This window comes from Miniopterus natalensis, chromosome 2, assembly GCF_054644295.1.
Source record: "Miniopterus natalensis isolate mMinNat1 chromosome 2, mMinNat1.hap1, whole genome shotgun sequence".
NCBI classification, from domain to species: Eukaryota; Metazoa; Chordata; class Mammalia; order Chiroptera; family Miniopteridae; genus Miniopterus; species Miniopterus natalensis.
The window spans coordinates 95,134,832-95,160,944 of NC_142082.1; the positions used below are offsets into that span (position 1 = coordinate 95,134,832).

At 40.5% G+C, this 26,113-nt stretch overlaps 1 protein-coding gene and 1 pseudogene across 3 annotated transcripts in view; both read left to right on the top strand.

Moving 5' to 3' along the window:
* Nucleotides 1–23,026, top strand: part of MICU2 (mitochondrial calcium uptake 2) — a 119,852-nt gene extending 96,826 nt beyond the window's left edge. For all 3 annotated transcript variants that reach the window (XM_016212905.2, XM_016212907.2, XM_016212908.2), the window contains one exon: nt 18,858–23,026. In XM_016212905.2, the coding sequence (XP_016068391.1) occupies nt 18,858–18,977 (120 nt within the window). In that variant the 3' untranslated portion in view covers nt 18,978–23,026. The remainder of the gene's footprint in view (nt 1–18,857) is intronic.
* LOC148093751 (heterogeneous nuclear ribonucleoprotein A1-like) lies at nt 15,629–18,839 on the top strand (annotated as a pseudogene).
* Nucleotides 23,027–26,113: the final 3,087 nt, after the last annotated feature.

Genomic DNA, 26,113 nt, shown 5'->3' on the forward strand with positions numbered 1-26,113 from the left:
AGTATATCTTTATTGATTTCAGAAAGAGGAAAGGAGAGGGAGAGAGAGAGACAGAAACATCAATGATGAGAGAGTCATTGATCGAGCCCACAACCTGGACATGGGCCCTGACCGGGAATCGAACCCCAGTCGCCTGGATCCTAGGTCGACGCCCAACCGCTGAGCCACGCCCAGCCGGACGAGGGTTTTTTTAATTAAATTTATTGGGGTAACAATGGTTAGTATGAACATATAGGTTTCAAGTGTGGGTTTCTATGTTACAAGATCTGTATATTGCTCTGTATGCCCACCACACAAAGTCATATCTTCTCCCGTCACCATATATTAAGACCCTCCTCACCCCACCCGCTTCCCTCTGGCAACCACCACACTGCTGTTTGTGTCCACCAGTTTCAGTTTTATATCTCACATAAGAGTGAAATCATATGGTTCTTTGCTTTTTCTGACTGACTTATTTCATTTAGCATAATATTCTCAAAGTCCATCCATGTTGTTGCAAATGACAGTATTTCATCCTTTCTTATGGCTGAGTAAGTAGTCCATTGTATAGATTTACCACAACATCTTTATCCAGTCTTCTTATCGTAGGACACTTTGGTTGTTTCCATGTCTTGGCTACCATGAATAATGCTGCAATGAACATAGGGGTGCATATATTGTTCTGGGGTGACCTGTGACAGACGACCACCAGAGTTTGTGTTTGAATTTTGGAGCCTTTATTAATTGGCCAGCGGCTACAGTTGCAGCATCTCACCCACGTAAGAGCCAAACTGCAGCACTGACCCTCAGTTCTTCTCTCACTTTATGCTCAGTAACCACAAAGGCACTGCAGTAAAGGGGTTTCCAATAATTTGTCAGGCTGTCAGCTTTTGGTACAGGAAACAAGGGGGGACCTTTAGCAACACAAAAGGAACAATTTAAACACAGTATCTTACAATGAGTAATGGGGTTATGCTTGGCCGGAGTATGACTGGTTGGTTCTTTCTATGGGAACTCAGGGGGAGCGGCGATTATTGGGCTAGCTTGTCAGGACTTGTCCTGTACAGTAGGGATCTTGCTCTACCTTTACTGTTAGTTCCTTAGGTATATTCTTCTGGCCATTGTGGCCAGAACAGTATCTTTCGAATACATGTTTTTGAGTTTTCGGGTGTATACCCAGGAGAGAATTTGCTAGATTGTATGGTAACTCTATTCTCAATTTTTTGAGGAATCACCAGACTTTTTTTTCAATTTATCTTTATTGTTGAAAGTATTACAGATGTCCCCTTTTTTCCCCCATTGATCCCCTCCATTCCACTCCACATCGGCCCCACTACCAGGCCTTCCCCATACTATGGTCTGTGTCTGGAGGTTATGCACTTCTGCATATAAGTTCTTTGATTGATTAATCTCTCCCCACCCACTCCCCTACCCCCATCTTCCCTCTGCAATTTATCAGTCTGGTCCATGCTTCTATGTCTCTGGATCTATTTTGTTCATCATTGTATTTTGTTCATTATATTCCACATATGAGTGAGATCATGTGATACTTCTCTTTCTCTGGCTGGCTTATTTCGCTTAGCATAATATTCTCCAGTTCCATCCATGCTGTCCCAAAAGGTAAGAGATCCTTCTTTTTAACAGCTGCATAGTATTACATGGTGTAAATGTACCACACCTTTTTTATCCACTCACTTACTGATGGGCTCTTGGGCTGTTTCCAGATCTTAACTATTGTAAATTGCACTGCTATGAACATAGGGGTGCATAAGCTCTTTCTGATTGGTGTTTTGGGTTTCTTAGGATTTACTCCTAGATGAGGGATCACTGGGTCAAACGGCAGTTCCATTTTTAGTTTTTTAATATAGAACTGTTTCCCACAGTGGCTGCACCAGGCTGCATTCCCACCAGCAGTGAATGCGGGTTCTCTTTTCTCCACAATCTCTCCAACACTTGTTATTGCTTGTCTTGTTGATAATAGCTACTCTAACAGGTGTCAGGTGGTATCTCATTGTAGTTTGTTTTTTCAGAGATCCCATTATTATGAGAACACTAAAGGGCAAAACTCTCAGAGGCATGTCCTCTCATTGTAGTTTTGATTTGTATTTCCCTAATTGCTAGTGAGGTTGAACATCTTTTCATATACCATTTGGCTTTTCCTATGTCTTCTTGAGAGAGGCGTTTGTTCAGGTCCTCTGCCCACTTTTTTTTTTTTAATATTACAGATGTCCCTTTTTCTCCCCAATGACCCATTCCACCCCATCCCACCCCCCTCCCCAGTCCCTCTCCACACCATTGTCTGTGTCTTTGAGTTGTGCATATATGTGTATGAGTTCTTTGGTTAATCTCTCCTCCTCCACCAACCCACCCTCCTCCGTCCCTCAGATTCATCAGTCTGAACTATGCTTCCATGTCATTGAATCTATTCTGTTCATCAGTTTATTAAGTTTGTTAGATTCCACATATAAGTGAGATCATATAATGTTTGTCTTTCTCTGCCTGGCTTATTTCGCTTAGCGTAATATTCTCCAGGTCCATCCATACTGTCCCAAAGGGTATGAGATCCTTCTTCTTTACAGCTGCGTAGTATTCCATGGTATATATATCCCACAGCTTTTTTATCCACTCATCTACTGATGGGCACTTGGGCTGTTTCCAGATCTTAGCTATTGTGAACTGCGCTGTTATGAACATAGGGGTGCATATATGCTTTCTGATTAGTGTTTCAGGATTCTTAGGATATATTCCTAGAAGTGGGATGACTGGGGCAAAAGGCAGCTCCATTTTTATTTTATGAGGAACTCCATACTGTTTTCCATAGTGGTTGCACCAGTCTGCATTCTCACCAGCAGTGTACTAGGGTTCCTCTTTCTCCACAGCCTCACCAGCACATGTTGTTTGTTGATTTGTTGATGGTAAACATTCTCACAGGTGTGAAGTGGTACCTCATTGTGGTTTTAATTTACATCTCCCTGATGATTAGCAATGTTGAGCATTTTCTGATATGTCTCTTGGCCATCTGTATGTCCTCTTTGAAGAAGTGCCTATTCAGGTCCTTTGCCCATTTTTTAATTGGATTGTTTGTCTTACTCTTGCTGAGTAGTATGAGCTCTTTGTAAACTTTGGAAATTAGCCCCATATCCAGATACATCCTTGGCAAATATGTTTTCCCAAACCATGGGGTTCCTTTGTATTTTGAGGCTGTTTTCTTTTGCTGTGCAGAAGTTTTTTACTTTGATGTAGTCCCATATGTTTATTTTTTCTTTTGTGTCTCGTCCTAGGAGATGTATCAGTGAAAAGTCCACTACGTGGGATGTCTGTGACTTTACTGCCTTTGTTTTCTTCCACGATTTTTATGATTTCGCCACTTACATTTAAGTCTTTTATCCATTTTGAGTTTATTTTTGTGTATGGTGAAAATTACTGATCTAGTTTCATTTTTTTGCATGTATCTGCCCAATTTTCCCAGCACCACTTATTGAAGAGACTGTCTTTACTCCATTATATGCTCTTGCCTCCTTTGTCAAATATTAACTGACCATAATGACGAGGGACTATTTTGGGGGCCTCTGTTCTGTTCCATTGATTTATATGTCTGTTATTGTACCAATACCAGGCTGTTTTGATTACAATGGCTTTGTAGTACAGTTTGATGTCTGGCAAAGTGATCCCTCCCACTCTGTTCTTTTTTCTCAAAATGGCTGCAGCTATTCGGGGTCTTTTTTGGTTCCATATAAATTTTTGAAATGTTTGTTCTAGTTCTGTGAAATATGTTGTTGGTATTTTGATAGGAATTACATTGAATTTACAAATTGCTTTGGGTAATATGGACATTTTAATAATGTTAATTCTTCCAATCCATGAGCATGGAATATTCTTCCACCTGTTTAAGTCTTCATCTGTTTCTTTTTTTAACGTCCCATAGTTTTCCAAGTACAGGTCTTTTACATCCTTGGTTAAGTTTATTCCTAGGTATCTTATTTTTTTAGTTGCAATGGTAAATGGTATTGTTTTTTTAGTTTCTCTCTCTGAAAGTTCATTGTTGGTGTGTAAGAATGCCATTGATTTCCGGATGTTGATTTTGTATCCAGCTACCTTTGCAAATTCGTTCATCAAATCTAGTAGTACTTTGATGGAGTCTTTAGGGTTTTCTATGTACAATATCATGTCATCTGCAAATAATGACAGTTTTACTTCCTCCTTTCCAATTTGGATACCTTTTATGTTTTCTTCCTGTCTGATGGCTATGGCAAAGACTTCCAGTACTATGTTGAATAAGAGTGGTGAAAGTGGACATCCCTGTCTTGTTCCTGTTTTTAATGGAAGTGGTTTTAGTTTTTGCCCACTGAGTATGATGTTGGCTGTAGGTCTGTCATATATGGCCTTTATTATGTTGAGGTATGATCCCTCTATTCCCACTTTGCTGAGAGTTTTTATCAGAAATGGGTGCTGGATTTTGTCGAATGCTTTTCCTGTGTCTATTGATATGATCGTATGATTTTTGTCCTTCATTTTATTTATGTGATGTATCACATTTATTGAATTGCGGATATTATATTAGCCTTGCATCCCCGGAAAAAAGTCCCACTTGGTCATGGTGTATGATCTTTTTAATGTATTGCTGGATCCGGTTTGCTAGTATTTTGTTGAGGATTTTAGCATCTATGTTCATCATGGATATTGGCCTGTACTGTTCTTTCTTTGTAGTGTCTTTATCTGGCTTTGGGATTAGGGTGATCCTGGCCTCATAAAAAGAGTTTGGGAGTTTTCCCTCCTCTTGAATTTTCTGGAATAGTTTGAATAGAATAGGGTTAATTCTTCTTTGAATGTTTGGTAAAACTCCCCTGTGAATCCATTTGTTCCAGGACTTTTGTTTGCTGGGAGTTTTTTGATTACTGCTTCAATTTCATTAGTTGTTATCATCCTATTCAGGTTTCCTGCCTCTTCTTGAATCAGCTTTGGGAAGTTGTATTCTTCTAGGAATTTGTCATTTCTCCCATGTTGTTCTGTTTGTTGGCGTATAGTTGCTCGTAGTATTTTCTTACAATCCTTTGTATTTCTGTTGGGTCGGTTGTTATATCCCCTCATTCATTTCTGATTTTATTTATTTGGATCCTCTCTCTTTATTTCTTAGTGAGTTTGGCTAAAGGTGCATCAATCTTATTTATCTTTTCAAAGAACCAGCTCATGGTTTTAGTGAGTTTTGTATTGTTTTTTTAGTCTTTATGTCATTAATTTCTGCTCTGATCTTTATTGTTACCTTCCTTCTACTTCCTCAGGGCTCTTCTTGCAGTTCTTATTCTAGTTCTTTTAGTTGTTGTGTTAGATGGTTCATTAGAGCTTTTTCTTGTTTCTTTAGATAGGCCTGTAATGCTGCGAATTTTTCTCTCAGGACTGCTTTCGCTGTGTACAATAGATTTGGGGTTGTTGTCTGTTCAATTTTGTTTTTTTCCATTAGTGTTTGATTTCTTCCTTGATCTCACTGGTAACCCATTCATTGCTTAATAACATGCTATTTAGCCTCTGTGTGTTTGAATGTATTTGAGTTTTTTTATAGTGATTGATTTCTAGTTTCATGGCATTGTGATGCTTGATATGATTTCAGTCTTCTTGAATTTGTAGAGGCTTGCCCTGTGCCCTAACATGTGGTCTGTTTTTGAGAATGTTCCATGTGCACTTGGGAAGAATGTGTATTCTGCTGCTTTGGAATGAAATGTTCTGAAAATATCAATTAAATCCATTAGGTCTAGTGAGTCATTTAGGGTCTTTGTTTCCCTGTTGATTTTTTGTCTTGATGATCTGTCCAATGCTGATAGTGGGTGTTAAAGTCTCCCACTATGATTATGTTGCTGTCATTCTCCCCTTAAATTTCCCCAAGAAATTTTTTAAATATTTAGGTGCCCTTATATTGGGTACATAAATCTGTCTAAGGGTTATTTCCTCCTGTTGGATTGATTCCTTTAGTAGTATGTAGTGACCATCTTTGTCTCTTGTTATGGTCTTTATTCGGAAGCCTGTTTTGTCAGAAATAGGTATTGCTACTCCAGCTTTTTTTTTTTCCTTTTTATTTGCATGCAATATTTTATTCCATCCCTTCACTTTTAGCATGTGTGACTCTTTTGCTCTCAGGTGGGTCTCTTGTAGACAGCATATATTTGGGTCCTGTTTTCTTATCCATTCAGCTACTCTATGTCTTTTGATTGGTTTATTTATTCTGTTTACGTTTAAGGTTACTATTGATATATACTTATATAATTCCGTTTTCCCTTTATGTTGATGTACCTTTCTTGCACTATTCCTTCTTTTTCTAGAGCAGTCCTTTTAGCATTTCTTGCAATGCTGGCTTGGTGGTACTGAACTCCTTTAGCCTTTTTTTGTCTGGGAAGCTCTTTATTTCACCTTCAATTTTAAATGACAGCCTTGCTGGGTACAGCAATCTTGGTTGCATGTTCGTGCTTTTCATTACTTTGAGAACTTCATGCCACTCCCTTCTGGCCTGAAGTTTTTCTGTTGAGAGATCTGATGTCAGCCTTATGCAGGTTCCCTTGTAGGTCACTGCTTGTCTGTGTCTTGCAGCCCTTAATATTCTCTTTGTCCTTGACATTTGCAATTTTAATTATGATGTGTCTTAGAGTGGGTCTCTTTGGGTCCCTCATGTTTGGAACTCTCTGTGCTTCCTGAACTTGTGTGACTTTCTCCCTAGCCACCCTAGGGAAGTTTTCTGTCATTATTTCCTCCACAAAGTTCTCTATCCCTTGCTTGCTTTCCTTCCGCTTTGGTACTCCTCTAATGTGAATGTTATTTCGCTTCATGTTGTCCCAAAGCTCCCTTAGACTGTCCTCATGCTTTTAAGTGTTTTTTCTTTTTGCTGCTCTGATTGATTTATTTCTACCTTGTCTTCTAAGTCACTTATTCTGTCCTCTGCTTCATTGAGCCTGCTTTTAATTCCTTCCAGTGTATTCTTTTTTTTTTTAATATATCTTTATTGATTTCAGAGAGAGGAAAGGAGAGGGAGAGAGAGAGAGATAGAAATATCAATGATGAGAGAGTCATTGATCGGCTGCCTCCTGCATGCCCCCAACTGGGGATCGAGCCCACAACCTGGGCATGTGCCCTAACCAGGAATCGAACCCCAATCGCCTGGATCCTAGGTTGATGCTCAACCGCTGAGCCACATCCGGCTGGTCCTTCCAGTGTATTTTTGATATCAGATACAGCATTCTTTATTTCTGTTTGATTTTTGTTTGTTATGTATCTTTTTTTATGTTTTTACTCAGATCCTCAATCTTACTATCTAGTGCCTTGTTTTTCTCATTAATTTCCTTGAACATCTTTACAATCAATACTCTAAACTCTAGTTCTGATAATTTGCTTAACTCCATCTCATCAAAGCCTTTTTCTGGTGATTTTTCCTTTTCTTTAATTTGGGGGTTGTTTCTTTGTCTCTCCATTTTGGTGGCTCTTAGTGTTTGAATCTATATATTAAATATCTTTACTGTCTCCCAGTCTTATGGGGAGGAATTTTGTATTGTGATTCCAGTGGAGCCCAGAGGTGTGTTTTCCTTATACTTCTGAGCTCTTTGCTCTAGGTGTGTCCCTTTTGTGGGTGTCTCTTTTTGAGTTCTTTGGGCTCTCTTGTTGTGGATGGGTCTAGATTGTTGTTGACCAGTCTTTGGGAGGACTCTCCTCTCAGTTAGTTTGGCTGTGTGTCTCAACCCCAACCTCGTCATGTACGCTGTTGTACGGGTGCTGGGAAGGCAGGACAATACAAAACTAAACTTCCAAGAAACAAGGGGTATCTTACAAAATATCTTGACAATCATAATGAAAACAACCCAAGTCAAAATAGAACTGGGACAGTGAAGGGAGAAAACAAATTCTAGAGAGAAAAAAAAGGTAAAAAAAAGAGAAAGAAAAGTAAAGCTTAGAGAGAGAAAAGTATATTGTTAACAATGACGAAAATTTAGAAATAATAATAAAACTAAACTAAAATATAAAAAATAGAGAAGCTACTGAGAGATAAAAGACGGAGAGAAAAGATTCTGAAAGATGGGGAAATAAAAAGTTAAGGGAGAGAATAGGAATTGGATAATAGTTGAAAATGAGGAAGTGAAAATACAATAAAGAGAATAAGAGAAACTAACAATCGAGCAAAAAGACAGGAAGACAGAAGGGAGGAAAACGAAAGAAAGAAAAGAAGAGAGGGGGGAAAAATTATGCCAATGGATCGAGAGGAGATAGAGAGAAAGCCCGGGCAGGGAGGGAGTCCAATAAGAGATTTGGGGGAAACTATAGAGAAGAGCAGTAAACTTATTGGGTGTAATGATAAAGTTTCAGCAATTAAGCAGGGAATATCAAGAAAGTCTTGATAGTAGAAGCAAGGATAAAACAAAGCAAATAAATAAAACAGAGCAACAAAACAAAACTAAGCAAAACAAAATTCTTTAAAAATAAATAGAAAAAAATTAAAACTTTTTTTAAATCTAAAAATATTTTTTAAATTTAAAAAGAAAGCAAAACTTTTTTTCCCTTTCTCTTCTTCCTAAGGGAAAAACAGTAACAAGCAAACAAACAAAGAAAACAGGAGGAAAAAAAATCAGGTGAATTTCTTCTGGACAGCTTATGTTGTCTGTGGCTCGCTGTTTTGGATGCTGATTTTTGTTGTCCTGGGAGGTACTTGTGTAACAGTCAATGTGAGGAGCTGTCTAGGTTTGGCTCTGGTGTCCTTAGGTAGATGGTTGATCTGAGGCTCTCTGGGACCACCTCCTCTTTTCAGCTATTTTGCAACTTTGTAGTTGCCTGGTCTTACTCCAGAGTCTTCTGTAGTCTTTAGGGTGCAGGATGGGTAGTGTGGCTGAGGTTATCACTGACCCTTACTTAGGGGTTTTGCTGTCAGGCACTCACTGTGAGGGAGTTAGTCTCTGCTACACAGCTAGCTTCTGTGTCTCTACCCTGTTCTCCAATTCTAGTTCCCCATGCCCTGGCCTGCTGAAGTTTCAGATTGATTTCAGCCTGTTGTCTTTTCTGTATGGGCCGTTTCAGCAGCCTGGGCCAGTGGGTTCAATTAAAAAACATTCCAGTGAGCCCTTTGCCTGCCCAGCCCCTGGCAGGGGTTTTCAGCTTTTTCTCATTTCCGAACAACAGTCCCTTAGAGTCTTATTCTTGTAAAGTCCTCCTGTGAGCTGTTCTCCCTTCCCCCTCAGGATTGTGCCCTGCGGGTGTGTCTGGGTCTTCAGTGAGCTGAACCAGCCCATTTCCTGTTGGGGGCGGTGCTCCCGGCTGCAGGAGAACCTGCATACTCTCCCCCTCCCTTCCCAGGTCTGGTTGGCTGGTCGCACCAGGCAGGGTGTATACTGTGCCGACACCAATCCTAGCTTTCGCTCGTCCGTCCAGTGCACACCAGGAAGGTGGGAGCCATTTCAGCTATCAGAAAAAAACACACACAAAGCAACACACCGGCAGAATCCGCCCTGCAAGTTCCTGCCCCCCAGGCACCAAGGCACCCAACAGGAGGGGACCCAGAGACAGCCCCAGGCAGCTCCCCTGCAAAGCTGGGGCAGCTCCACACACCACCAGGGCACCCTCAGGGCTGGTCCAAAATCCCAGAGTCTCCCCACAGGGAGCTCATGGTAGGAGGGCTCTCGTCCCCTTCCCTGGGCCACAAAAATTAAATGCTTTCTGGGGCGCAACACACTGCCTTACAGGGAGGCAGAGGGTCCCAGTATGTGGCTGCTCAGTGCAGAACTCTGGTCCCTTACTACTCGGGTGCCAGAGGCTTTGGGACAGCCTGTCCTATGGTCAGCACCCTGAGCATTGGACATGGGTCGAGGCCACCATTAGAAGCTTTGTTTCCTAGGAAGGCACCGTCCCCTCCTCCTGGGCATACCACTCCCCTGAGTCCCTCTGCTCTCTGCGTGGGGCACTCCTTCCTCTCTCCTCAGCTCTGGGTGTGAAATCCCCGCTTTTGGATGCTGGTCCACACTTCCGAGGGGAGGGAGCTTTACAGCCTCCAAGCCTCGGGGGTCAGAGCACAGCACAGTCTTCAGGGGGGACTCCTTTCTACTCCCCACCCTGTCTTACTGGACTCTACGATGTTTCTTCAGTGATCTCTACTCAAAATATGTCCACTCAGGTATGTTTCTCTGGTTTTTCCAAGCTGGCTACATAGTATTTTAGGAGCAAATTGAGTCCATGGCTAGGAACAGGGGCGCTCTGCTGCTTCTCACAGTGCCACCATCTTTCCTCTCCCTCTGCCCACTTTTTTATTGGGTTGTTTGGTGTTGAGTTTTATGAGTTCTTCATATATTTTGCAAATTAAACCTTTGTCGGAGCTAATGTTTGCAAATATCCCATCTGGTTGGCTTCCTCTTTGTTTTGTTGTCAGTTTCTTTTGCTGTGCAGAAGCTCTTTAGTTTGCTATAGTCCCATTCATTTATTTTTGCCCTTCCCTTGTCTGCGGGGTCAAGTTCATAAAATGTTCTTTACCACCAAGGTCCGTAAGCTTGGTACCTATGTTTTTGTCTATGTAACTTACTATTTTGGGTCTCACATTTAGATCTTTGATCCATTTTGAGTTAATTTTTGTACATGAGGACAAGCTGTAATCCAGTTTCATTCTTTTGTATGTGGCTTTCCAGTTTTCTCAGCACCATTTATTGAAGAGACTGTCTTTACTGCATCGTGTGTTTCTGGCTCCTTCATTGAAAATTATCTGCCTATATACATGTGGTTTTATTTCTGGGCTCTCTGTTCTGTTCCACTGACCTGTGTGTCTGTTTCTGTTCTAATACCTTGCTGTTTTGATTATCATAGCTCTGTAGTATATTTTGAAGTCAGGTAGTGTGATACCTCCAGCTTCCTTCTTTTTACTCAGGTTTGCTTTGGCTATTCAGGGTCTATTGTGGTTCCATACAAATCTGATGATTTCTCATTCTATTTCTTTAAAAAGTGACATTGGTATTTTCATGGGGACTGCATTGAATCTGTATGTTTCTTTGCGTAATATGTCCATTTTAACTATGTTGATTCTTCCAATCCATGAACACGAGATATTTTTCCATTTTGTTGTATCTTTTTCAATCTCTTTTAATAATGCTTTGTAATTTTCAGTATATAGGTCTTTCACGTTCTTTGTTAAGAACGTAGCTATTTTTTTCTTTTGGTTGCAACTGCAAAAGGAATCGGGGTTTTTTGTTGTTGTTGTTGTTAGTATACAGGAAGGCAATGGATTTTTGTACATTGATTTTCTATCCTGCAACTTTACTGTATTTATTGTTTCTAATAGTTTTTTGGTGGAGTGGAGTCTTTAGGGTTTTCTATATACAGAACCATGTCCTTCACAGAAGGTGACAGTTTTACTTCTTCCTTCCCTATTTGGATGCCTTTTATTTCTTTCTCTTGCCTTATTGCTCTAGCTAGGACTTCTAGAACTATGTTGAATAATAGTGGTGAGAGTGGGCATCCTTGTCTTGTTCCTTATCTTAGAGGAAAATCTTTCAGTTTTTCACCATTGAGTATGATAGCTGAGGGTTTATCATATATGGCCTTTATTATGTTAAGGTACTTTCCTTCTAGTCCTATCTTATTGAGAGTTTTAATCTTAAATGGATGTTGTATCTTGTGAAATGCTTTTTCTGCATTTACTGATAAGATCATATGACTTTTATCCTTTCTTTTGTTAATGTGGTGTATTACATCAATTGATTTGCGTATGTTGAACCATCCTTGTGTCCCTGGAACGAACCCCACTTGATCGTGATGAATTATTTTTTGGTGGTCTGCTGTATTCAGTTTGCTAGTATTTTGTTTAGGAATTTTGCATCTGTATTCATCAGAGATATTGGTCTGTAGTTTTTCTTGTGTGTGTTATCCTTGCCAGGTTTTGGTATCAGGGTTATATTGGCCTCATAAAATGTGTTTGGAAGTATGGCCTCTTCCAATTTTTTGGAAGAGTTTGAGAAAGATAAGGGGTTTGTTTTTGTTTTTGTTTTTTAAATATATCTATTGATTCAGAGAGAGGAAGGGAGAGAGAGAAAAACATCAGTGATAAAAGAGTCATTGATCGGCTGCCTCCTGCACACCCCCCACAGGGGATCAAGCCCACAACCCGGGAATCGACCTGCAATCTCCTGGATCATAGATCGATGTTCATCTGCTAAGCCACGCAGGCCAGCAAGAAGGATGTTTTAAATCTATGAATGTTTGGTAGAATTCACTGGTAAAGCTATCTGGTCCTGGACTTTTATTTTTTGTGAGGTTTTTGATGTTCTTTCAATTTTCTTGCTGCTCATCACCTATTTAGATTTTCTAATTCTTCATGATTTAGTCTAAGAAGGTCACATATTTCTAGGAATTTATCCATTTCTCCTAGGTTATTGAATTTGTTGGCATATAGTCTTTCATAACATTCTAGTATGATCCTTTGTATATCTGTGATGTCTGTGGTGACTTCTCATTTCTGATTTTGTTTATATGGGTCTTTTCCCTTTTTTCCTTAGTGAATATAGCCAGAGTCTGTCAATTTATTAATCTTTTCAAAGAACCAGCTCTTTGTTTTATTAATTTTTTGGGTAGTCTATTCTTGTTCAATTCTGCTCTAATTTTTATGATTTCCTTTTGAGTTCCTTTTGTTCTTCTTTTTCTGGTTAAGATGTGATGGCCCTGGCCAGTTTTGCTCAGTGGGTAGAGTGTCAGCCTGTGGACTGAAGGGTCCTGGGTTTTATTCCAGCCAAGGGCACGTACCTCAGTTGCAGGCTCAATCCCTGACCCTGGTTGGTGAGTGAGCAGGAGGCAGCCAATTGATGTTTCTCTCTCACATCGGTGTTTCTCTCTCTCTCCCTCTCCCATCCACTCTCTGAAAAGCAATGGAAAAAATATCCTCAGGTGAGGATTAAAAATAATAATAAATTAAAAAATAAATAAACAAACTGATTGCTTAACCTTTAAAAAAATATATGATGTTAGGTTTTTTACTTGGGATTTCTCTTGTTTCTTGAGATAGGCCTGTAATGATATAAACTTCCCTCTTATTACTGATTTTGCTGCATCCCAGAGGTTTGATATGTTGTATTGTCATTCTTCTTTGTCTCTATATATCTCTTGATCTCATCTTTTATTCCTTCTTTGACCCAGTCATTTTGTAGTAGTATGTTGCTTAATCTCCACATATGTGTGGATTTCTTTCTTTCCTTTTTGCATTTCTAATTTCAAAGCATTGTGGTCAGAGAATATTCTTGGTATAATTTCAGTCTTCTTGAATTTGTTGATGCTACTTCTGTGACCCATTATATGGTCTATCCTTGAGAATGTTTCATGTGCACTGGAGAAGAATGTATAATCTGATGTTCTGGGATGAAAGGCTCTGTAAATGTCAATTATGTCCATTTAGTCTAGGGTTTCATTTAAGGATGATATTCCTTTATTGATTTCTGTTTGGTTGGTCTCTCTACAGCTGTCAATGGAGTATTAAGGTCCCCAACTATGATTGTGTTTTGATCTGTTTCTCCCTTTAGTGCTATGAATAGTTGCTTTATATATTTCAGTGCTCCCTGGTTGGGTGCATACATATTAAGAAGTGTTAACGTCTTCTTGATATAGTGTCCCCTTTATCATTATAAAGTGTCCATCTTTGTCTCTCTCTTGTTATATTTGTTGTCTTAAAGTCTGTTTTGTCAGATATAAGTATGACTGTGCCTGCTTTTCTGTGGACATTATTTACTTGGAGAATCATTTTCCACCCCTTTACTTTGAATCTAACTTTGTCTTTGCAGCTTAGATATGTCTCTTTTAGGCAGCATATGGTTGGACTTTGTTTTTTGATCCACTCTGCTACTCTGTGCCTCTTTATTGGTGAATTCAGACCATTTACATTTAGGGTAATTATTGATGTATGAGGATTTCCTATAGCCATTCTATCTTTTGTTTCCTGGTAGCTGTGTGTCTCCATTGGTTCTTTTCCTTTATACTTTTGTCTCTTGTTTTTGTTTGATGGTGTTTCATACTTCTTTCCTCTGTGTCCACCTTTTTTAAGCTATGTGTCCTGGTTTGGGGATTTTTGTATGTGGTTACCATTAGGTTTATAAAAAATAAAGTTGCATATTTACAGTAGTTGTTTTTCTTTTTTGAGTGCATCTGATTTTCATCCTCCTTTGCCAGTTCAGACCTTTACTCCTTCCCCTTTTTATGTTTTTGTTGTCACAAATTATCCCTCTTTATGCCATAAGTTTTTTGGTGATCTTACTTGTAGTGTTGTTACTTTATGTTTTTTGTTTCAGGTAGAATATCTCCCTTGAGTATTTCCTGCAGTGGAGGTTTTCTGGTGATAAAATCTCTCAGTTTCTGTATGTCTGGGACCGTCTTTATTTCTCCTTCATATGTAAAGGATAATTTTGCTCGATATGTTATTCGTGGCTGGTAATTTCTCTCTTTCAGACGTTTCAATGTTTGGTTCCACTCCCTTGCTTATAGAGTTTCTGCTGAAAAGTCAGATGAAATTCTGATGGGTTTTCCTTTGTAGATCACTTCTTTCTTTTACCTGGCTGCTTTGAGAATTTTTTCTTTGTCATTAATTTTTGACAGTTTTAATATAACCTGCCATGGAGAAGGCCTCTTTGGATTGAGGTAAGTAGGTGTTCTGTTTGCTTCGTGGGTTATAGAATCTTCTTTCCATAGGTTTGGGAAGTTCTCATCCACTATTTGTTTGAATAGACTCTCAGTTCTCTCCTCCCTCTCTTCTTATTCCAGAATGCCTATTATTGTAATATTGCTTTTTCTGATGCAGTCAGATATTTCTCATAGAGCTGTTTCATTTTTCTTTTTTTTTTTACTCCTCACCCAAGGATATTTTTTACATTTCTTTTCAGAGAGAGTAGAAGGGGGGGAGAGGAAAACATCAATGTAAGAGAGACACATTGATTGGTTGCCTCCTGAATACACCCCAACCAGGCCCAGAATGCAACCGAGGTATACGCCCTTGGCCAGAATCAAATCCAGGACCCTTCAGTTGGTGGGCCAACATTCTAACCAAATGAGCCAAACCTGCAAGGGCTCATTTTTCTTTATGCTCAGGTTTCTCTCTTCCCTCTCTGTCATTTCTAGATTCCTATTTTCAGTATCACTAATTCTTTCCTCCTTTTGATTGGCTTTATTGTCTATGCTCAGTAGCTCATTCCTAATCTTCTTAGTTACATGCTTCATTTCAAGGATTTCTGATTGGTTCTTTTTTAAAGTTTCAATCTCTTTGCTAAAGTACTCATTTTGTTCATTGATTTGTTTTCTGAGTGCACTGAATTTCCTGTCTGTATTTTCTCAAATCTCGAGTATTTTCAGAACTGCAATCTTGAAATCTGTCATTTATATCACATATTTCCTTGTGTTCTAGCTTGCTTTCTGGGGATTTTTTCATTTTCTTTCTGATCATCCTCATTATCATGGTTATTCATGGTATTTCCTGCTCTCCTTTGTCTAGGCACAAATACCCCTTCTATAGCAGCATTCTCTGAAGAGGTCTTTCTACTATTTTCCAATAGGTGGCACTGAATTACAAGATTTTTTTTTACCTCTGTGATCTCCCAGACTTGACCTCCATGGGCTTCTGTAAGGCAGTTCAGCTGTGCTGCTTGGGGGTAGGGCTTGTTTTGCCCTCACCATGATGGTCACCCCAAACCCTCCGTGGGGTCAAGCCCCAGCACCAAACCCAGGGATCAGCCACAGAGGGAAACAGTGGTTCTACTGCAGTAGCTCTTGGTTACAGGTAAAGTATTCCTCTACCCAGCACCAAGGCAACAGTAGGCAAGTTTTGGGAGTCCAAAGGGCAGAAGGGCTCTATGGTTCCATTTCTTTGTCAGAAATACCCCACCCCGACAGTGGACAGCCACGTTACAGAACCTGTGCTCTGTAAGGCGTCTGCTAGCTCAGTTACTGTTCACTTGCCCTGCTGGACTGCCCCCCAAAGCTCTCTGTTCCTCCCCACCAACTGCTACCACTGGCTTCCTACTCTCTCCTGGCTGCACCACAAGCTCCTGGCTACACGGCTACGTCTGAGGGTGGTCTGAGCTTTCCTCTCTTCTTATCTCCCTGCTTATTCCTGGTTGCCCAGCTTCAGGTGTTTCAATGTACGGGTCTCAAATGTGCCTCTGTATTAAGTAGGGAATTGTTGGTTGAATTATAGTTGGTTAATTTGTTGAAATTTCAGGGGGAGAGGCCAAGGTTATTTCTCACACCACCATTGGTCTGACATCTGCGAGGTGAGGATTAACAAAACAAAAAAAGGAGACACTGAAGAACATCACCCAACAGATTTTTTTGTTGTTGTTATCCTTATCCGAGGACACTTCCATTGCTTGTTAGAGAGAGTGGAAAGGGGGAAGAGAGAGAGGGAAACATCGATGTGAGAGAGACATCGATTTGTTGCCTCCTGCACATACCTCGAGTAGGGTGACCCTGCAACCGAGGTACGTGTCCGTGGCCTAAATCGGAACCAGGACCCTTCAGTCCATGGGCCAACACTCTAACCACTGAGTCAAACCAGCTAGGGCCAGAGGTATCATTTTGAACAGTATGGGATAATTGAAGTGATTGAAATCATGACTGACCAAGGCAGTGTCAGGAAGAGAGGCTTTGCTTTTGTAACCTTTGATGACCATGACTCTGTAGACAAGATTGTCGTTCAGAAATATCATACTGTGAATGGCCACAACTGTGAAGTAAGGGAAGCCCTGTCTAAGCAAGAAATGGTTAGTGCTTCATCCAGCCAAAGAGGTCGAAGTGGTTCTGTAAACTTCGGAGATGATCATGGTGGTTTTGGTCGGAATGACAACTTTGGTCATGGAGAAAACTTCACTAATTGAGGTGGCTTTGGTGGCAGCCGTGGTCATGGTGAATATGGTGGCAGTGGAGATGGCTATAATGAATTTAGTAATGATGGAAGAAATTTTTGAGGTGGCAGAAGCTACAATGATTTTGGCAGTTACAACAATCAGTCTTCAAATTTTAGACCCATGAAATGAGGAAACTTTGGAGGCAGAAGCTCTGCTCCCTGTGGTGGTGGAAGCCAATACTTTGCCAAACCAAGGTAGCTATAGCAGTTCCAGCAGCAGTAGTAGCAACCATGACCCCACATGGTTGAAGTATGGCAGTGGCAAGAGGTTTTAATTACTGCCAGGAAACAAAGCTTAGCAGGGGAGGAGAGCCAGAAAAGTGACAGAGAAGCTACAGGTCACAAGAGATTCGTGAACTCAGCCAAAGACAGTGATGGCAGGACCTAGCTGCTACAAGAAGACATGTTTTAGACAATATTCATGTGGATAAACAAAAAACTCAAGGATTATATTTGTAACTAATTGTATAACAGGTTATTTTAGTTTCTGTTGTGTGGAAATTGTAAAGCATTCCAACAAAGGGTTTTTATGTAGAAATCTTTTTCACCTGTGCTGCTGATTGCTAAATTTAATAGTCTGATTATGATGATGAATAAATGTGTCTTTAAAAGAAAAAAAAAAAAAACCAGATTGATCCCTATTAAAAAAGGTGGATACATTAGGTTCCCAGACCCTGTTCTATCAGACCCTCTAATCATATGGTTAATCCCCTTGTTCTGATTTTCTGCTCACCAAAGCAATCTTCTGATACTCTAGTTCCATAGAAGGAATATTCTGGTCAGGGCTACCTTTCCTGACCATGCTGTGACCTTGACATGGGCCTTCCCATATGTATTCATTAGGACTCTTGGACACAGCAATAGAAAGCCATTTTGAAATAGATTATACAAAAAAATTTATTGGAAGGATATAAAGGTGTGTAACATATTTAAACCCTGGGAGGGTCAGAACAGCAGCTGGGACTTAGAAAAACTTCAGCCAAGGACTTGAAAACCACCAGAACACTCACCATCTTTTTTTCTGCTTCTGTATGTGCATCAGTTTCATTCTCTTTTACTCACATGCACCAGAGAAGTATAAACTCTGCTCTCTCTGAAATTCAATAACTCCTGGGAAAGATTCTGATTGGCTGGCATCTGGATCAGGTTCCATTCCAGTCCAATCTACTGTGGCCAGAAGGGTGGGGTCATGGCAGTTTCCATGATCCGACATGGTTGGAGTATTGCAAAGAAGGAGCCTTTTCTAAAAGAGGAAGGTCACTACTCCCAGAAGAATGTGCAGGTGCTGGGCATACACACAGCAGAGTCATCCTCCCTACATAGAAATAACTGTAGGCTAAGACCAGTTTAGGGATCTTTGAGATCACACAGGGCAAGCTATTACTCAACAACAGAAGATCAGGGTGAAAGTGACAAGTTTCAGAAGAACTTTCAAGAAGCTGGCTGCCTGGCCCAAAAAAGGATACCGCTGAGCAAGCCGCTCCAAGAATTCTATGTATGAAACTATTTTTCACCAATACATTTGAGAGCATGCAATAAATTAACCAGTACGTAAAATACTTTGATCTGATTTATATATTTATTTTTCCTCCTTTTCCTAGGGCATGTTTTAGACTTATTTGGGGCCAGAAGGTGAGATAGTGGGGGAATTTGGGCAAGCAGAGAATGTAACTGAGTCTAAGCTCATACTGCTTGCCCCACAACAGCCAATAAATCAAGTGACAAGGTTTTAGGACAAGGAAAGCAACTGTATTTGAAAAGCCTGCAAGCCTAGAAGATGGTGGACTAGCATTGTAAAGAAGCACCTTAAGAAAGTACAGAACTCAGGATTGGTATAAGAATCAAGGGAAGAGAGAAATGGGAGGGACAAGAGGTGACTGACTATTGCAGATATCTGGGTGCCATCAGGTGTCCAAGGAAGCTTTGTTTTTAGTCTGTTGACTCTAGTTGATGTGAGTCTGATCAAGAGGTTAAACAATACATACTTTCCTTATCTCCTCAGGAGGGGCAATTTCAGCTAAGGGGCTGTTGTAAAACTGAAGCTGCAAGAATTCCTCCAGTGCTGCATGCAAGACAAGTAGAAGCTATTACCCTAAAGACCATGGGAACAAAGCAGGTTTGAACAAATTGGAGTCAAAGATGCTGAACATTTCACTCTGTTGCAAGAGAAGCCAGCTAGGTCCACCACTGCCAGCCTTTTGAGGCCTATGTCTTTGTTTTCTAAGCTCTTAGGTGTTCCATAACCCTGCCATTCCTCAACTGTGCCCACACGGGGATAAGCAGGGAGAAAGACCTACTCTACTCTAAATACTAGTCCCTGAATCCTTCTAATGATGGGAAACCATTCTCCAGGTTCCAATCTCTCTATCAGTAACTTTCCAAAGAAGAGCAGAACCAATATCTACAAGTGCACATGCTGAACAGCTGAGCCCAATTCCAGGCAACTGGGGAGAGAAGTTTCCATGCCTACAAGGAGGCATACCCGACCTTTGTTCAACTCCACATTTTCTTCTCTCTCCTCTAAATTGTAGCGGTTAAATGGATTTTAAAAGAAATTTCCCAATAATTTCAGTGAAAGTACAGGCAAACTGCAAAATCAGAATTTGATGCAAATTATGAAAATTAGGAAACAAGTAGGTGACACCAGACAGATGATGCGTTAAGTTTTATTTGATGGAAATTGCATGTTTGCAAAAGCTGGTATGCGAATTGACACCAATACCACCCCTATGCCGTAGAGTAAATGAGACAAAAAGATAAGATGCAGAGAGAAAAAAGAATCCTGCAAATCATTGGTGGTAGCACAGCAGTTCATTTAACTAAAATAAAAGAACTAAATGCTGCAACAATACTCCACAAGATGGCGCACTTGCTTTTCTAAAAAGTTTTCATCACCACTCCTGATCTTTAACAGGAAAAAAACCCGCAAATATACAGAAAATTGCAGAACATTTTAAAAATGACTTCCTTGTTGAGGTGGAAGACTTTGGCCTGACATCCTGAGCTACTCAGCACCTCTTAGGAAAGTGAACACAGAGCGCTAGCACATTTACCATTAACGTGCAATTTGCGTTTGGCTACATCTAGTAGAAAGGAAATACATCTTTGGACTCGCCAGGCAGCACACTGTAATTGGGGTAGTTTATTACTTCAGCAGCATCAGTGTCAAACTTTATCAAAACCTGTCTTATTCTGTGCACTCTGCTAGGGGCTTGGCTTGCTGCTCTGACAGACTTCCTTCCAAGAGGATAAAACAGGAGCAAATATTTTGCTATAACATGTATTACACCTGATTTTACATAATATTTAGACATTCAATGTTGGGAGAAAAAAAAATTAATAACTCCTTTATGGTTTTCAGAATGTTAGACAAGCTCTCTCCCCAACTACAAATTTATGCAATACAAAGAGAATTAAAGGAATGTCCATTGCAGCATCATTTAATAAAAATCTGGAACTAATCTGAATGTCCCAGGAAATGGATAACTATGTACACTGTGATCTGGCTGTACAGTGGGATGCTGGGCAGCTGGTAAAACGATGAATAAGTCAAACCAGTTCCCCGGTGTTGCTGGCTGCTAAGCTGCTGTCTGTCAGCTCCCCTCCCTTCCTACAGATCTACCTTGGGACAGCAGGACAGGACCCTGCCCATTTGCCCTTTGCTGTTAGGCTCTGCAAGCGTGCAGGAACAGAGGCATGCTGTCCTGTCAGTGTCCCCAATCCCTAATCAGAGCCTTACCCCAGCAGCAGTTGGTACCAGTCTACACTTTTGTTGTTGTTAATGTTTTGGCACTGCCAAAACCAACTCATTGTGTCCTGCAAAACCAGCACCAACTGGCAGGCGCCCCTCCCTGAGCAGGACAGGGCCTTTCCTCTGAGCTTCCAGATTCTGATACCCCCAACCTCTCTTTTGTGCCACTGGCATTAGGATGGTACCTCTTCCAACAAGTACTTTATCTGCATTACCTCAGTGTCCCCTTTGATTTTTTAGTTCTCTAACACCTATCTAATCAATTCCTTATATTAAGCTTTCTCTGCTGAAATACTTGATGTAGATCCTGACTAATACAATGACCATATGCCAGGAACTATAGATACACAATATAGATGGGTGGATAGACAGACATATATGCACATTAGAATATATGTATACATACACGTATATATCAGTACATGTATACATACAAGTACATATATACACATATATATACAAACCTTGCATATAAAATTCAGCTAATTCTCACAACAAATGCTGTGTTATACAGAAGAAGACACAGTGTCTGGGAACTTAGATAATACATTCCACAATATTACATAGCTGATAAATAATGAAGCTGAGATTTGAGTTCAGATATCACTAGACCACACAATGTATCTTTTTTCAGCTATGCCCAAAGTCAACTTATCCCTAATAGTGTTCTACATCATAGTTCAATCCCTAGGCTAGCCCGCAAATGTTTTTTACTTCATAATATAAGTAAACTGTAACACTATTCTAACTCTACTAGAAAATATAATCACTAAATACAATACTGCTTCTGTGATTGAGAAGACTGTAGGGAAAGTGTTACTGGTGGAAGTGGGGTGTCCCTTTCCCCACTGGGTGCTGGGGGTCATAGGGTCCTTAGGATATCTTGAGAAAAAGAATTTTCTAAGACTATCACAAGAGGATGAGTGATGTTTATGTGCATAGAATTACCTCCCTGCATTTCTAAAGTCCCATTTCCCTTAAACCAGTCCTGAAAGAGGTGCAGCTGGGGATTCAGCAGATCTAAAAGCAAAGCCAGAGTCCAATCTTCCATTCCATAATAGAGTTGGGTCTGATGTAGCATTAGACTAGTTAGTTGTAGTCCATTAGTCCATTGCCCCTGCAACAAGAGAGCCAGGAGACTAGCACACAAGAGAGGCAAGAGAGTAAGAGACAGAACTTTGTTTAGGAGCTTAAGTATCTCAAATTTCATGCCCTTGCAGTGGCCACGCCTGTCCTGGCCAATGACCTGGTCCCAGGTGTGAATGACAGGCAAGTACCTTCCCTAGGCCACCCAGACTTTACTGGGCATGCCTCCGTTATCCCCCTATCCAGTCCCTTTGCTCCTTTCCAGTTATTCATAACTGGGCTCATTACAATGGTATCAAAAGCATGGACACTCCCAACTCCAGGTTACTTGTTCATCTATGAGTATGATTTAGTGCCTTTTATGTGCCTGCCAATGTGCTGAGCTCATAATGGTCAGCAAAGCAGACCTAGTCTCTCCTTCAAAAGTTTACAGTCTAGGGGAAGTGACTATCTATCTTTAATTAAATAATCATGAGAGGTGCCTGAGTGCTTTAGGCAGGGATTTTAGACAGGCTGCATGACTGTGGGGCAGTTCCAAACAGTGGCCACCCCCCACTCCCAACCCCACCCCCACTCACATGTGCACAAATACACACACACACACACACGCACACACACAAGCTTAACATTTGCCCTTCTCCTGTCTGGAATGGTATGTCCACTCCACCTTTGTTGAACAGGAGCTTATTAGTTCTCAGTCCAAAGTGATCAGAGGGAGACATCACAGCAATAGAGCAGTTGTGCAGCATTTCCTAAAAACCTGCTCTCCTCAGGCCAGGAGTCAGTCAATGTTTCCATGGCAGCAGTCAAGCCCAGACTTTCCCTGTAGCCCAAATGCAATCAGTAATGCATGCTTGGACTGATCAGTGGACAAGTGGCCAGGAAGCTTTCTGTGGGGAAGGCTTTCAGATGTGCAAACACATATCTAACCAAACCAGAAACTCTTGCTATAATCAGGGTCAGGAATCTCTGTCACCATACCATGACAGCTAAATATCTGAACTCCCTTTTTGACTGCATTTTTGTTAGTGAATAAATAGTTCATTAGTCAACTATGCAGCAAAGGAAAAGAGAGAGACCTTGCAGCAGCCAAGGCCATTGATGGGCATTAAAATTAATGGAAGAAACTTTACAGAGACAGGATATTTGCAAGGCTTCAGAGTACCTACCTCCAGATACTTACGCATAACTGTAATGGTTTGAAAAGATGTCCACAATTCCTTGACAATCCTCCCTCCAATTTAACTCTTCTCCCTTTGTGTGTGGCTGGATTTGACGACTGTTTTCTTTTTTTTTAAATCCTCGCCTGAGGATATTTTTTCTATTGCTTTTTTTTTTTTTTTTTTTTTTGAGAGAGAGAGTGAAGGGGGGGAAGAGAAGCATCAGTGTGAGAGAGAGAGACATTGATTGGTTGCCTCCCGCATGAGCCCTGAATGGGCAGAGATGGAACCTGCAACCCAGGTATGTACCAGTAAATACCAGTCTGCAGTTCATTTAAAAGTATTGTACCAATATTAATTTCTTAGTTTTGATAAATATACCACAGTTATATAAGATGTTGCCATTAGGGGAAGCTGGGTGCAAACTATATAGGAAATCTCTGTACTATCTTAATAACTGTTCTGCAAATTTAAAATTATTTCAAATAAAAAGATTTAAAAAGAAAAGGAGGAAAAAGCCACTATAAACTGGAACCCATCTCTATTTGTGCATATAGCATTTGTGCTGTTTAAGCAATAGGGAATGTTACTTTTACAATTCAGCAAAGTCCCTATGGAGGAGAGGTTAGACCTATAAGATTTGGACCCAATTCCTTAGCAGCCAAAATACACAGGATTCAGGGAAGACTCCTGGAGGAGGGGTGGGAAGTACCAGGGTGAGGGCACACTGTGGGCAAAGCAGCATTGCCAGAATCTGAGGAAGCCTGTGCTGAGGTTTAAGAAGGGAAGCCATAGGGGTGCGGGGGGGGGGGGGGAGTGAGGGGGCAAGCCTACAGCAAGTCTGAAGAGATGGGGGTGCTGAAGGAGGGGCTGCAGGTAGCAGGACTCCAGCGCCTTTGAAGCCAGCTGGTTGCATTCAAATCATTCAAGTGTGTCAAGCAGATTTGATTTTCCAAAATCTCACTCTGAGCTTGGTGTAGAGTCAGAGTATCAGAAAGAACAAAAGCAGCATTTCTGAACCAAGATTTTGTCTCTGTTGCCCCTGCTTAGTACCTGGCACAAAACAACTAATCAATAAATGTTTGCTGGAGGAGTGACTAAGGAAGAAAGGGATTTGTAGGACTGTTGGAGGAGAGCACTGTTAGTGTGAGGAGAGCAGGCAGGCCTGTGAGGGAAGGAGGCACAGGACTCACAGGACAGGTTAATGAAGTGAGGAACATGGGCTTCTAGCCTTGGTGATGCCTCTGCTTCTCTATGCAGCTCCCACTCCCCTCTTTTCCTCACCCTGCCCCCATAACTGCTCCCACTCCTCCTCTCTCTTCTGAGCCCATCATTAAAGAATGGAGACTTGCAACTTTCCCTGGCTCATTTGTTTCTAAAGCAAGACACAGCCCTCTGAAGTTCTTGAAGATTATTTTTCTTGTCAGTAGAAATGAAAAACATGGTTTTATGTTTTTTTCTTGTGTTACAGCTTATCAAAAGGCTGTGATAAAATCCCTCCCCACTGCAGCAGAAAGCCAAGACAGAGGCCTGTCTCTGCACTTTTAATGATGATATTACCACCTATTACTGTTTACCAGGCATTGTCCTATTCTTAAAAATGATTTTTTAAGAAATGTGGAAAATACAACAGCAACTGCTGCTGCTAACATTTTGCTTCCAATTTTCTCCCATGCAACTTTATATAAAAAATAAAATGTAGCATTATTCTGTTTATATGTATTTTCTGTAATTACTGATCTAGCTGGTTGTAACATTCTCATCTCTTGGGTGTTTTTCCTGTTTCCAGTCCTATTTTGTTGCTTTTCCCCTTTCATTTCCTACCTTCCATTGGACTGAAGAAGTTTTCTCTATTTTCTTGACTGCTACATGCTTTCCATTAAACCTGTTTAATGGTCTCATAGCTGCCTCTAGTTGCCCTTATTTTACCCCAGCTCTCAGTTCAGAACTAGAACTTAAAATGGCATTTTGAAGTTTCTAGCCGGTGGTAACAATGGGGACACCATAGATCTAGTCACCAGGCCAGCTGGCAGCTTGGTTCATTTCCAGGTGAGAGAGCTTCTGTATATCCACCAGTTTCTGTTAAAAGCCAGGATTCTAGGGGTTGATTAGTACAATATTTTTCTGTTTCATTTTTTGGGGGCTGGGTAAGATGGAAGTTTGAGCCTGAATTTGTCTTTTCTTTTTTCTTTTCTTTTCTTTTCTTTTCTTTTCTTTTCTTTTCTTTTCTTTTCTTTTCTTTTTTCTTTTCTTTCTTTCTTTCTTTCCTTCCTCTTTCTTTCTTTCTTCTTTCTTTCTTTCTTTCTTTCTTTCTTTCTTTCTTTCTTTCTTTCTTTCTTTCTTTCTTTCCTTTCTTTCTTTCTCTCTCTCTCTCTCTCTCTCTCTCTCTCTCTCTCTCTCTCTCTCTCTCTCTCTTCCTCTCTTCCTCTCTTCCTCTCTCTTTCTCTCTTTCTCTCTTTCTTTCTTTCTTCCTCTTTCCTCCCTCCCTCCCTCCCTTTCTTTTTTTACATCTACTATTGCTATATTTTTGGAGCAGAGTGGGTGCATCAAAGTTGATCTGAAGTCCTATAGCTTCCTTATCACCTTCTCCACTGCCAGTTCAGGGCACCACCACAATAAATTTCTGTTGTGTTAAGCCATCCAGTTTGTGGTACTTTGTTATGGCAGCCCTAGGAAACTAATAGATGTGTTACAAGCAAAATGGCATAACAGAAGAAATCATTGCCAGCTGATGTGATCAAGAAAGATTTCTAGAGGACATGAAATTTGTGCTGAGCTGTAGAGATGGCAGGAAGGGGAAAGGCTTTGAGTTATGGTCTTGTGTGTGAACAATCCAAATTTCCTTTGAAAGCCTAACTATCTTAAGCAGGATCTCTTCAAAACAAGCTGAATTTGATTCACTTTAATGCCTTGAAGTTACTGTCAACTTTGACACCAGCATAACTTTCAAGGTATAAAATCTGGGAGAACAAAATATTTTTTACATCCTTTAGTATTTATAGTACTAGAAATATTATTTGCTTTATAACATATCACAAGATAAAAGAGGGAAGTATGCTTCATGGAGACCTCATAACCTATTCCTCTATTGTTTTAATATTGTTTCTATTAAAAGTGTTTTTATAAAAAAGATGAACTGTTAACTAATATATAACCTATGGGTAAGCTGCATATTTGTGTAAGAGTTCCAGGAACTAGCATTTGGGGAAGGAGGCTGACTCCAGCAATCAGACATTATGGCTCCAGAAGACTTGCTGACTC